Source organism: Phyllosticta citribraziliensis (assembly GCF_038025025.1).
Source record: "Phyllosticta citribraziliensis strain CPC 17464 chromosome Unknown J3D65scaffold_11, whole genome shotgun sequence".
NCBI classification, from domain to species: Eukaryota; Fungi; Ascomycota; class Dothideomycetes; order Botryosphaeriales; family Phyllostictaceae; genus Phyllosticta; species Phyllosticta citribraziliensis.
The window spans coordinates 130848-143205 of NW_027117348.1; the positions used below are offsets into that span (position 1 = coordinate 130848).

The 12358-nt window shown below is 53.5% G+C and overlaps 1 protein-coding gene across 1 annotated transcript; it reads left to right on the forward strand.

Moving 5' to 3' along the window:
* Positions 1 to 5274: 5274 nt before the first annotated feature.
* Positions 5275 to 6171, forward strand: J3D65DRAFT_605947 (uncharacterized protein; the record flags this gene model as incomplete). The annotated part of the gene is made up of 1 exon (XM_066798391.1): positions 5275 to 6171. The coding sequence occupies one exon, from the start codon at positions 5275 to 5277 to the stop codon at positions 6169 to 6171; it is 897 nt and encodes a 298-aa protein (XP_066651644.1).
* Between the last annotated feature and the right edge of the window lie 6187 nt (positions 6172 to 12358).

Here is a 12358-nt window from a genome sequence, read left to right on the forward strand (position 1 = left end):
TTACGTTCGCTGCTCAGGCGCGTGGAGGCTGCGGAGGCCACGCAGGATTACTTGCGGCACTTGAACTAGCTGATGCTGCAAGCTTGGAGTGGTTGACTTCAGAGCGATGGAGTGGATTCAGATTTTTACCCTACATGTGATGAAAGTCATGGTCGAAACTCTTCCATCTTTTTGACCAAATGTTTGGCTCATCACGCTGAGCTTCGGTGCGGGGGGAGGGAAGGGAGTGGACTCACGTTGGTGACTCGAGCTGACTTCGAGGTCCACACACGGACGGAGATTGCGGAGCGCGCTTCTTTTTTGACGGTCGCCATGCCGCGTCAAACGTCCACCTGATGTTGAATTAGCTGAATTTGCAGGGTCGACAAGCGAGCGAGCTGGGAAAAAGGACAGCGGAGTCAGTACACCAGTGCGATGAATCAACGGCACGTCCTCGAACGGAAGGAGAACGCACCTCGTCACGCTTGTATCATCACGTGCTTGCTTCGGGCGGTGGGAAGGAGAAGGACTTACATGTGCGTCGAAAGCTGAATTGCGACGTCTGTTCGCTGCACATGGAAGAGGATCTGTGAACTCCGCCTGCAGGTCTTTCGGCGGCCTGCGCACACCATGTCAGCTACTGGACGATTCAATGTCTTCGATCGCAAGGAGACGCAGCAGCAGTATCAGATGGCCGTTTCTGCTTGTCTTCGTCATCGCGGAAACCGCAACTCAGACTGCATGACTACAACTTGTTGCTTTGGCTCTCATCAAGCGTTGTGCGGGTATCCCGCTCGGAGGTACGGGAGGTGACTTACTTGAGACAATGAACAAGGGAAATGCGTTTTGAAAAGACCCGCCCTGGCATCGCAGAAGGTTAGCAAATGCAAGTGACGACGGAGCAAGAAGACGGCGAGGAGGAGCAGAGTCAGAGAGTGTTTTCGGTCATGTGTTTCAGAATAAGATCAAGAATTTGGTAGTCATCATTCAGCGCAAAGGTAGAAGGAGATAAAGCTTACCTTTGAGCCCAGTCGCTGCGAAGACGTCGCAAATCTACGGTGCAGAAACCAGTCAGTAAGTGAGATTGCTGAAAGCATGGAAACGAGGCATGGCGCAGCAGGATCAGAACAATTCTTTCGCTCATGGCGGTCAGAAAGAGAAACATAGGTGTCATCACGCGGTGAGTTTTTGCAGGAGCAGGGGCAAGACTTACCACGAGTGCGAGTGCTAGAAAAGCCGCGAACCTGAAATGAAACAGCCAATCAGCACTTGGCCACGCTGAGGGTGCGGGAAAGAGGAAGGAAGGAGCAGAGTCAGGGTAAGTTCTCGCTAATGGATTTCAGAAAGAATCATGAATGTCATCATGCACGTGGTGGGTTTCTGGAAGTGTGCGGGTCGTGGGACTTACTGGATAGAGCTTGAGGCAGTTTTGCGAGGAGCCTGTGCCTTGCGTATGTTAGCAGCTGCAATCAACTACTCAGTGGATGCAGGAGAATGTGGAGGGAATGGGGTCAGAATATGCGTTGTTCTCATGGGGCTCAATGTGACAATAACAGACTTGGTTCATCTCGCGTCTGTCGCGTAATATCGGTGCGGAAAGGGATGAAACTTACGGAGCGATACGGCCTGGAGCTTCACGGGACGGCAGGATGGGAGAAAGGTATCTGTGGAAGCGTTGGTAACCGGTCTGTGCTTTAAAAAAGTCAGCATCAGGACTATTCAATCATTGAAACGAGGGTATGTTGGAGTAGAGTCAGGACAGCTTTGCGTTTTCATGGTTGTCAAAAAGAGCTTCTGGATGGGTCATCATGCGAGGTTCGGCGGAGGCTAAGGTAGAGATTACCGTACTGTTGAACGTGGAATGTCCTGCTGCAGCTGATTTATGTTCTGTGACTTGGTCAGTATCAGGAAATCGTAGGTGGGTCGAGGACAGAGGAGATTGGAGTGGGGTCAGAACAGGCTTTTGCTATCATGGGTTTCAAAACGACATCTATTACTTGTGCTCATCACGCCAGACTCGGGGGAGGATTGGTCAAAACTTACAAGGAGGCTGAAAACGAAGTGCTACTGCGGCCAATCTGTCTCGCAGCGAGTCAGTTTCTGGACGGACGGGCAGGACGAAACGTGGAGTCGGATGAATGGGCATCAGAACAGCAGTTGAGAGATCATGGATTTCAAAATGATAAAGACAAATTTGGGTTCATCACGTGCCGCTGGGTAAAGGAGCAGGGCTGAACTTACCAAAGGGCACTCATGCTTAAAGCGTGACTGCAGATCACCTACACTGAGGCTCGTCAGCTTCTGAATTCGATGGCCGGCATGGCGGAGGAGGGGCAGGTGCGAGAGCGTCAGAACAGGTTTGATTTCATGATTTTTCAATCTGAGGACGACGAAGTCGATTCATCATGTGCTGCGGTGGAGAGATGAAGGGTTGTGCTTACCAAAAAATGCGCCGCGACGTAGGATTGTGAAAGGTGCACTGTGAGCAGTCAGTTTACGAGTCTGTCCATGTATCGAAGTAAGGCTCGGCGGGGTTGAAGAGGGTCAGAAAAAAGTTGATTTCATGGTGTGTCAACCAAAGAACGAAGTTTTGACTTCATCACGCAGGGTTGGGAAGAGAAGCAGGTTTGAACTTACAAAAGGGCGTCAGATGAGGATGGACGGAGGGTGACCTGTTCCACGAACAGTCAGCTTTGAAGTCTGCGTGAGAATTTGGGCTCGGTGTGGGTTGAAGAAAGTCAGAAGAAAGTTGATTTCATGGTGTGTCAACCAAAGAACGAAGTTTTGACTTCATCACGCGGTGTTGAGGAGAAGAGGTAGATTTGAACTTACTAGAGAGCATGATTCGAGGGGGGACCGACGATTATCTGTACCGCAACAAGTCAGCTGCTGAATTTGCCAATCAAATCGAAGCGGAATGGGTTGAACGCATCGCGTCAGAAGAGAGTTATTTTCATGAGTTTCAGAATAAGGACAAAGGAAATTGGGATCATCAGGTGCTGTATTCGCGTGGAAGGATGGTTGAACTCACAGAAGACGGGCCTGGTGCTCCAATGCCATCAGGATCCATCTGAGTGTGCACAAGTCAGCAAAGTGCACAAGCGGCCGAGTCGGAAGTGGGCGGGAGCAGGTAAACTCAGACGAGATGGTGTTTTCACTAGGCTCAAAGGAAGAACAAAAGACTATATCATCATGTGGGGTGTTTGTGCAGAGGAAGGGTGAAACTTACGGCATCGAATCAGCGGCAACGAGAATTCTCCAAGCTAGAGGTCAAAGTCAGCGGACTGAAGTTCAAGTGGAAACGCAACAAAGGTGTGGTGTATGGTAGCATCAGAACGGATTTGACATCAAGGGACTCAGATGGACGAAGAAATACCTGGGGTTCATCAGGTGATGTGGTGGGCAGAGGAGTGTCAGAACTTACCGCAGGCTTTCATTCACTGCCTCGCCGAAGATGCTGGCGATTTGTACCCTGACGAGGAATTAGCAGGAACATTCAACGGCGGAATCAGACGGGAAGGACAAGTAGTAGCATCAGAAGAAGGTTGTCATCAAAGAGATCAGACTGAGGACGAAGAAGAATGATGGTTGGTTCATCATGTGCAGGATTTGGGTATGGGCTTCGCGTCCGGAGGAACTTACTGGCAAGAAAAAAGTTGATCTGTGGACAAGGAAAAAGTCAGCGGAAAGCTTCGATTGATGATTCAGGCTGAGTCGGGGGGAAGGAAGGTAATCAGAAAATTTGTGTCTTCAGAGTGAACTCGGAAGATTGAATACTAAGGCATCATTTGGGAAGCCGTTCGGCGAAGGAGTCAAGAACTTACCGTCTCACAGGAACATCGTTGAAGCTATGCGACACTGCACACGGGGAAAATGTTAGCACAAGCGTTCAATTCAGAGGCAGGGTGAAGGCATGGAAGTTGTAGGTCCCTCAGACAAGTTGTATCATCAAAGGATTCAGTACGACATCCTGTAAGAGATTGTCATCATTGGGTGGTGGAGCGGGGACACAAAAACACACCTGACGACAGTTTCGACCAGCAGAGAGGAGCTGGGTGATCGATGGCGATCGCAGGTTGCAGAGGCGTCGAGGTGTGGTCTGTAAACGTTGTCAGCGCGGGCTTTGAGAATCAAAAGCAAATCGGGCGGTTGATTCAGGGATCAGCTTTCAGCGCTTCGGTCGTCATGTATCCGCCGGGGCTTGTTGCAATGTGCAATGAGACAGACCACAGCGACGGAAGCGTACTTCGGACAAGTGTAGTGTGTCATCATGTGGGAAAGAGGGGCGAGGGAGGGCGGGGACTCACCCCGGGAAGACGCCATTCGGGGCGACGGGACATCGGCTTGGCCTGAACTCTTTTGGAATCTGGAAGGCGCATTAGCAGGATGGCTTGCTGGAATAGATGGGAAGTGTATTGGGAAGTGTATGGAGAGGGTGAGATGTCAGAATGCTTGCCCTTGCTGCATGTTCCGTTCTCGCCGGCCTAAAGGCTGCGCGCCCGGTTCGTGGTGAGGGAGTGAACCAGAGCGAGCACAGTCCCATGGAGCCCAGACAAGGGATTAAATGACGAAGTGTTGTGGTAGAGGGCTCACCAGGGAAGGGAAGGTTGTCTGGTTGGAGGAGGAGGAATGGGCAAAGCTTACAGAACAAGATATCCGGACGACTATTGTGCGGCGGGGCGCCAACCCTGACGCCGAGAGTCAGTAATGGGTCTTCCTTGGGATATGAGGAGACTTACATGAGACCTGGAGCGATCAAGTACCTTCAAGGTAGCAAGACTGCTGGGTTGGAGGGGTAGGGCGGTGTCGGAGATCCAGCCCCGCGAGCGAGGGTGGCAGCCAACGCCCGAGGAGCCTGTTTTGCAATCCTTCAGCGAGTATTCAACGTCCATTGCTTGGGGATGAGAGGAGGGAAGGACGCCAGACAGTCTGGTCGCAATGGACCCTCGACGCTTGAAGCTCAGCGTCTCGCCGGCGACCCAACTGGGTGAACGGCGAGCGTGCCGGCGTAGAGCGCAGAGCGCCAGGGGGATTGGCGTGGAGAGGAGAAGGGGAGGATGCTGCAGAACGTACCTGGAGGATGCAACAACGAGATGCCTTTGAAGAAGAGGCGATGGGCAGAAGGGTGATGGGATGGCGATGATGGAGGAGAGAGGGTGTGGTGGAGGTAAACAAAGCCAAAATGCCGGATGTGCGTGGCCCGAGCGCCCGGAGGCGATGGATTGGGACACCGCCGGGGCAGAAAACAATGCACTGAGAGGTGAATGCTGCTTGGTATGTCTATGGCTCGTCATCATGCTCTTGTGCCTGGCTGAGGTCTCTTCCTGTTTGACTTCCCCATTCCTCACTCTGCTTCAGTTCAGCGCAGCAATGCTCCCTCTTGATTCAAAAGGTAGAGTATCAGCTTGGAGCCCAAAACTTGAGGACCTGAATCTGGCTGACCCAAACTCGCAGAAGATACGGCCAAAGCTGCTCCTCTTCCATCCCGTGTCCCTCTGCTCCTCGTCTCGCTGCTCCGGCATCAAGATCCCAGCAATCCCCCTACCGGAAGCCGGAGAGTTCGCCTCAATATCCAGCCACGCGCCAGGAACCTTGTCATCCCTACAGACCCTCGGAGAAGCCATCAGGTGCCAGAAAGAACAAAGGGTCTCTATCCCGCAGGACGGAGACGACTTCGCGGCGCGACAGGCGATTACAAACAAGGGGCGAGCTCGAAAAGACTTCAGTCTCGGCATACCACAGCACCAAGAGCACCAGCGTGATGGAAGGCCTCAGGACAATCCAATTCCTTTCGCGAGGCCCGCGTCTCTTCGTCTTCCGCTGAAGCTAGCATCAGGCTTCAAAACAAAGGCGGGCATGCCAGCAAGGGCACGCCAGGCCCCATCTCACCAAGATCCATCCCGGGATATGTACGACCATAGAGCGTCGAGAAAGACGATGCCAGCAACGCAACAAAGATCAGACACACCCACTGCAGCCTCCGTCCCCCGTCCTGGAAATCCCGCAATACAGCAGCGCACCGCAGAGCCAAAGTCGCCTCAACACCAGACCCAGCACCCCGAAGCCCTCTCTGTCCACCGAAGCAAGCACAGCAGCACTACAACAACACCTCAAAGATACGCTGACATCCACAGCCCAGCCGTTGCCGGCCAGGGACGACGGGCGCACGTCCAACCTGCCGCTGTCGGTTAGGCGATCTGCAGCGTGCAGGGATGCGCTGCCCCTTGCTTCGCGGAACTGCCGCGTCGACACGGCTGGGCTGGCGAGTGGTCGCTCCATCATTCGTCGAGCTGGGGATGACGCGGATAATGGATAAGAGACGTGAGGGCTTCCAGGGGCTGGGAGGGCTGCGGTGGTCTGGTCCCCCGTTTGGAGAGGGGACAGGGATGCGGAGGCGGCCCGATTTGCTGCAGCGGAAGGTTGCGCCGCGTGAGGGGGATTGGGATACTTCTGAAGCAAGCCTATTTTCCTAGAAGGTAAGGGAAAGATGGGGGATCTATATTGTGCTGCTGCAGCGTTCTCCGGAGTCGTTGCGACAACATGCGGCATTGCGTGGTGTCCGAATCGCTGCGTCTGCGGCCAGCGTAGAGACAAAAGCAGGGAAAGGAGCAAGGGCAGTTGTTCGCGGGATGGGAGGACACGGGCGAAGAGGAGAGCCGAGAACGATGTATTTTCGTGTCGTAGAGACGCAGACATCGCTGCAAGAAATATCGCGCAAGTAGAAGAAGACGGGATGACATATTTAACGACGCTGTCAAGCTTCACAAGTCCCACATACATATTCAATTATCCCGGAAATATATTCAAACGAACGCTCAAAACTGTCTGCTCTTCCAACGACTGCTTCTCATCCGATCCATCAAGCCACCGCCACGTCCGCGAACGAACAAGACGGCCGCGACACATTCAGAGTTCGGTGGACACCCGACTTTTACTTCTTTCACGGCTTCTCGCCGATATTTTCATACGAGCTTCTCGCAACCCCACAAAAGCAGTCGTCACCCGCGTCATAGACTCTACGGGAGCCCAATTTCGCAATCTGACGGCAGAGCCGCGACGGTAGGAGGCAGGAGTGATTGGTCTTGGCCTGGATCTACTTGCAGCCAGCCATTGGAGGGCTGGATGCAGGCGTAGAGGGGGCCGTGGACGACAGATTCACGTATGCTTGGCTTGGAGAATGATGGTAGATTGATACTTGGCTACGGAATGTATTGTCTGCCCTTTCGACGACTGCGTGCTGCGTTCAACCACCGCCACGTCCGCAGACGCGACAGTGAGTCTCGTTACGGTTTATTTGATGATTTGCACACGGGAAGCGAGCCTCCCTTCCTTTTCCCCACTAAAGCCGCAGTCGTCGTCCACGTCGCTGACTCCATTGGTGCCCGGTTTTGCAATCTGTCGGCGGAGGCGCGGCGCTGGGGGGCTTGTTGATCTTGGCTGCAAACCGCTTGCTGTCTGCCATTGAAGGGCGCGACGCAAGGTGTGAAAGCCGTGCGTGGTAGATTTGTGGTAGATGGGGTCAACAGAAAAATGTTCTAGATGAGACGGGAATTGGAAGTGCTGGAATTGATTTGCTGAGATGTACCCGTGCCGTTAATGACAGCGTAGCACCTGGAGCGCCCAGAGACGGGACAGGGCTGCGCTGTGAAGGGGAGTCGACGAAGGAGAACAAAGCCAAAGGCTTGCGTCACTCATCCCTTCATCTTTCGGTCTTGTAGGTCGAAAGCATCTCGGCTTCTCGCAGAGCCTATGCGGCCCGATTTTGCAATCCGTCGGCAGGCGAGCCTGTGAGAAGTCGAGATGAAATTTGCCGGGCAAGTCAATGTAGGCCGCTGCGCATTTATAGCCAGCGTAGGAGAGATGCGCTGCAGACGTGAAGGAGGCCGTTGGGCGAACACTAGTTGACGTCGGCAAAGTAAGCGAAGATATAATCCGAATGACAGGTTAATTTGTTGGCTACATGTTTGCCCATGCTTGTTGTAATTAAAACCTGGAGGCACCTACCGAGTCCGAGGACAGAGTAGGGCTGCAGTGTGGTCGGGGCGTCATGATGCGATGTGGATGTTGAGTTCTTCCCCTTTTCACTTCTAGCTTCCGTGGGCCAGAAGCGTCTCCACCTCCCACAGGACCTACGGATGCCCGGTTTTGCAACCCGTCGACAGGCCGTATGAGAGGTATCGAATAATCGCTGGGCATGTTGTTGTTGGCCTCAGGGACGCTTCCGGTCAGCCATCGAAAGGCGTGATCGAAGGAGCAAGGAGGCCGTCGAGACACAAAACGCTGTCACAGCATTAACGGAGAAGTAGGATCAAAAAGTGTAGTTTTTAATGGCTGAATATCTGCCCAAGCCGTGAGTAGAGCTCCAAAACGCCTGTCGAATCCGGGGACTGGGCAGGGCTAGGCTCGAGAGATACCCGTTGCTAGGTGAAATTATGAGTGTTCAACAGAGCAGTTCGTTACAAATCGCTCTGATGAAATGCATCGCCACCTCTCACAAGACCCAAAGGCGCCCGATTTTGCAATCTGTCGGCGGGACAATGAGAGGTCGCAACTCCTTGGGCGGGCATGTTAATCTTGGCCTGGAAGCAACCGAGTCGACCATGGATATCGGACAACCCCGGAAATGCTCTGCGCCGTGAGTAGCTACCAGAAATGTCAGAAATGAAGTATGATTGTGACCCCGAAGGTGTCTTTTGCCGATTTGCACGTCGCAACCCCTCGTGAGAGGGGTTGAGGAACCGCTGCTCTTGGTCTAAACGACCAAGGATTTACGGCACCGTTCAATCCACGGAAGCCCGATTTTGCAATCTGTCGGCTGAATCAACGGCGCGAGTAGATTTTGTTTCATTTCTTTCAATGTTGGCCCGGGGAAGTCGCGTCAAGCCAATGGATGCTGGTTTGACCACGGTACGGAGGCCAAGAGAAAGTGTAGGTGTTGGGATCGCGGTGGAACATACGATCGCTTGTATTGGAAGTCGTGGAGATACCTTTGCGTCAGCCTGGACGGCTGCAGGCGAGGATTGTTGTCGTTCTGGATGTCTCGACGGCGGCAGCCTGCGCGCGAAAGGAAAGGCGGGGGATCAGAGATGCAGTACTTGAGGAACCTGGAAGAAGAGTCAGAAAAGGCAAAGTTGGAGGTGTTGGGGAGATCAACCGTGGTTGGATCCATGTTTTACGTAATGCGACGAATGCCCTCGTGCCCGTCTGCGTGACAGCCGTCGCTTGCGCGTTCAGGGGATCAGGTTGCCCTGCTCAACGACACGACGATGGCTGTACAGTCCCAAGTTTCTGCGAGATTGGTTTCGTTGGAGCCTCATCGACTGAAGAAAGAAAAGCGCTCCTGTGATGGTGAGGCCAAGACGCGGCAAAGAGATGAGGGAGCCGGCGTTGAGAGAGCAGAGCGAGCGTCTGGGCATGGATGGAGTCAACAAAAGGACGCAAAACAACCTTAGAGACAAGTGTGAAAGTAGAATCGAGGAAATGAGTTGACAAGGTGTTTGTGGGCGGAGGTGCAGCGAAAGGAAGCTCAACACAGCGCCCATCACGCAGCCAAACAACCCATCTGGGTCTAGCGCATCGCGTCGGACCGAAATGATCCGACAACACCATTGATTCTCCGCCCCATTTTCCTTTGCTGTATAGATTGAATGTGAGAGCAATTTATTCTGTCAAGAGTGACTCCTGGATACTCCGGAGGGCATGAGGGCGACAAATACGAGGGACTGCTGGAGCAGCGGCTGCTGGATACGCCTCTGTCACTACTTGCGGCGTCGCCCTTCTCGCACTTTTGAGCGCTGACGCGAATGCACCTTTGAGATAATATTTCTCATCGATTGGCTTGCCTTGTGCGGGTCCATGGGGATGGAGAAGAAATTCTGTTTGCCAGGGTCACAGCGCCGGAACGCTCTGCAGTTTCTTGCCTTCGAAATATTCCCACGCCGTCCATGGTGTTGAGACTACGTCACTTGGCTGCAGATGAAGCAATCTGACTCCGTTGGGAGCCGAGAACTTGCTGCAGCTTCTTTTTCTTTTGCAGTCACTGCGGTCTAAATTGCAAATGTATCCCTCAGCCCCTTGACTTTGGCCGCTGTTGGTCGAGAGCATTGTTTGCGTTCATCAACATAGTGAAAAGAATCCGATTTTGCTACACGCTTCCCAGAACGAGTTGCGAGACACCATGATACATAGGTGGAACATGAACACCACGAAGTCACAGGAGCAAAAGGTAAAGGCATCAAAATCGCATTAAACAAAGCATCAAGATAGACATGTTTGCAGCATTCTCAAGCCGAATCAGGCAGAAGCCCAGCCAGCTGGTGAGTACAGCAGCAATTTGGTCGGTTACTTGCATTGGCTTTGCAGGTAGCAGATTTCAAGCATAACAGCTGTAGCAGGAATGAAACATTTCACGAGAACACAAGAAAGGCAATCAAGTACGAGCAGCAACATTCGATTGATTTAGCAGCTCTACTCGCGCCAGCGGCGCCCACACGAAACCCACAGCCTTCAAACCAGACCTCCCGGGCGTACCGCTCACTGGTGGCCACCCTGTGCGGCGCTCTGCGCGGCTTGCTGCTGCTTGATGTTGTAGTTCTCGAGGACATCGAACCAGAAGACGCGGTCGGTATCGTCGCGCTGGACGTACGACTTCAGCTCCGTTTTCTTGTCTTTGCGGCTCTTGTAGCAGTGCTTGCACAGCGCAACGACGGCGAAGAGCGTCGTCAGGCCCAGCATCAGGACGATGAAGGCGATGAGGAGCGTGGTGTTGTCCATGGTGCTGTGTGTGTGGTGTTAGTGCGCTGTGAAGATGAGAGGACGCGCTGGGCTTATGTTGATGTGGGATTGTGAGGTTGCGGTGAGGTGATGGTTTGTAGGGAGGAGAGGATGCGAATATTGCTACGTCAGGTAAGCTGAGTGCAGGAAAGAGACGGCGCAGGAGGTGTACCTGTGGTGGAGCGCGTCAGGGTGGTTGGTGTTTGGGAGCGGTCGCGCGTGGATCGGCGACAAAGGCTTGGGCATCTCGCAGGCGTCAAGCGAGAATGAACGCGTCCGCACCAGCGCAGTTCTTTAACGCGTTCTACAGGTATCCCATCAAGTTGAGCGCGATTGAATCCTCTCTTTGTACCAGTCCGAGTGAAGCACGGCTGAATGCTCCCTAACCATGCTGGCGCCCCTGGCGATGATGGCGACGAATGCTTCACCTGCGGATGCTCAATACATGTGGATGACGATGACGAATGCTTCAAGCGCGCATGCTCCTCGAAATCAAACAATATCACATCCAAAGCGCAGCAAGATAGAGAGCCAGGACATCCATTGCTTTAGCTCTACGTGCAGGCCAGCCTTCTGCTCCCATGTCCCTGCCCACAGGACCACCCATGGCTCGCCTCACAGTCCCGGCAGGTCCAAAAGCATGCTCCCTAGACATCGATGTCTCTCGACTCGATCCTGTTCTTCCAAATGGTGTCGTAGAATAGCTTGGCCATGGCGCCGATGCTCGTCGCGACAGCCAGACCGAAGAAGACGCAGGCGACGATGCCGACAGCACCCATTTGGACAGCTTACTGGACGTCAGCTACGCACTCCGGTACGGAGAGAACTCTGGCCTACTTGTTGGAGAGCTAGGGCGGTGGTGGGAGAGGAGGGCGAGGATGGCGACGGGGCGCTTGTTGCGTTGGAAGAGGAAGACGCGGTGTCTGGCGGGAAGTCAGCCGCTGGAGAAACAAGGACGAAAGGACGGCACTAGTACCGTGAGTTGATGAAGGGTTGGAGAAGCGAGAGTTGAAGCTGGTGGAGGAGTGCAATTTGGAGATGCCTGGGCTGGGTAGAAACTTTCGAGGACCAGAATTTCGACGTGCTTCAGTCCGACCGAGCCGCAGCCTGTCGCAGCGCCGCCGGCGAAGACCCATTGTTAAGACAACATACTGAAAGCAAGCCCCCTGCCGGCCGAAAGTTCTACCAAGCTCTTGTCCCTCACAAGTACTGGTCTTCGAGATGTACACTGGCGTAGCAGACTGCTCTGACAGCTCCTTTATCTCAAATCTCGCAAAACACTGTCCCATTTGCTCGATTCTCGCAATCCATCTCCAAATATAACACATTCGCCTGCTGCTTTGCCACAGGACCAGGTAGCGAAGCCGGTATATAGAAGACTGAACAACGCAGCATAGCAGATCTTTCTAGCTTCATAGCGTGGCATCCCCATTGTCTTCGCGGACCATGTACTTCTAAAACACAAGAAGGGAGCTGCTACTGGATCAGAGCCCTTGCTACTGCCAGACGAAAATTTAGTCGAATCATGGCGGAAGCCGTGCAAATGGTACAGGAGAAGCTGAAGGCACTGCGGTTGTTTCGGACCGGCGAAGAAACGAAGACCTTC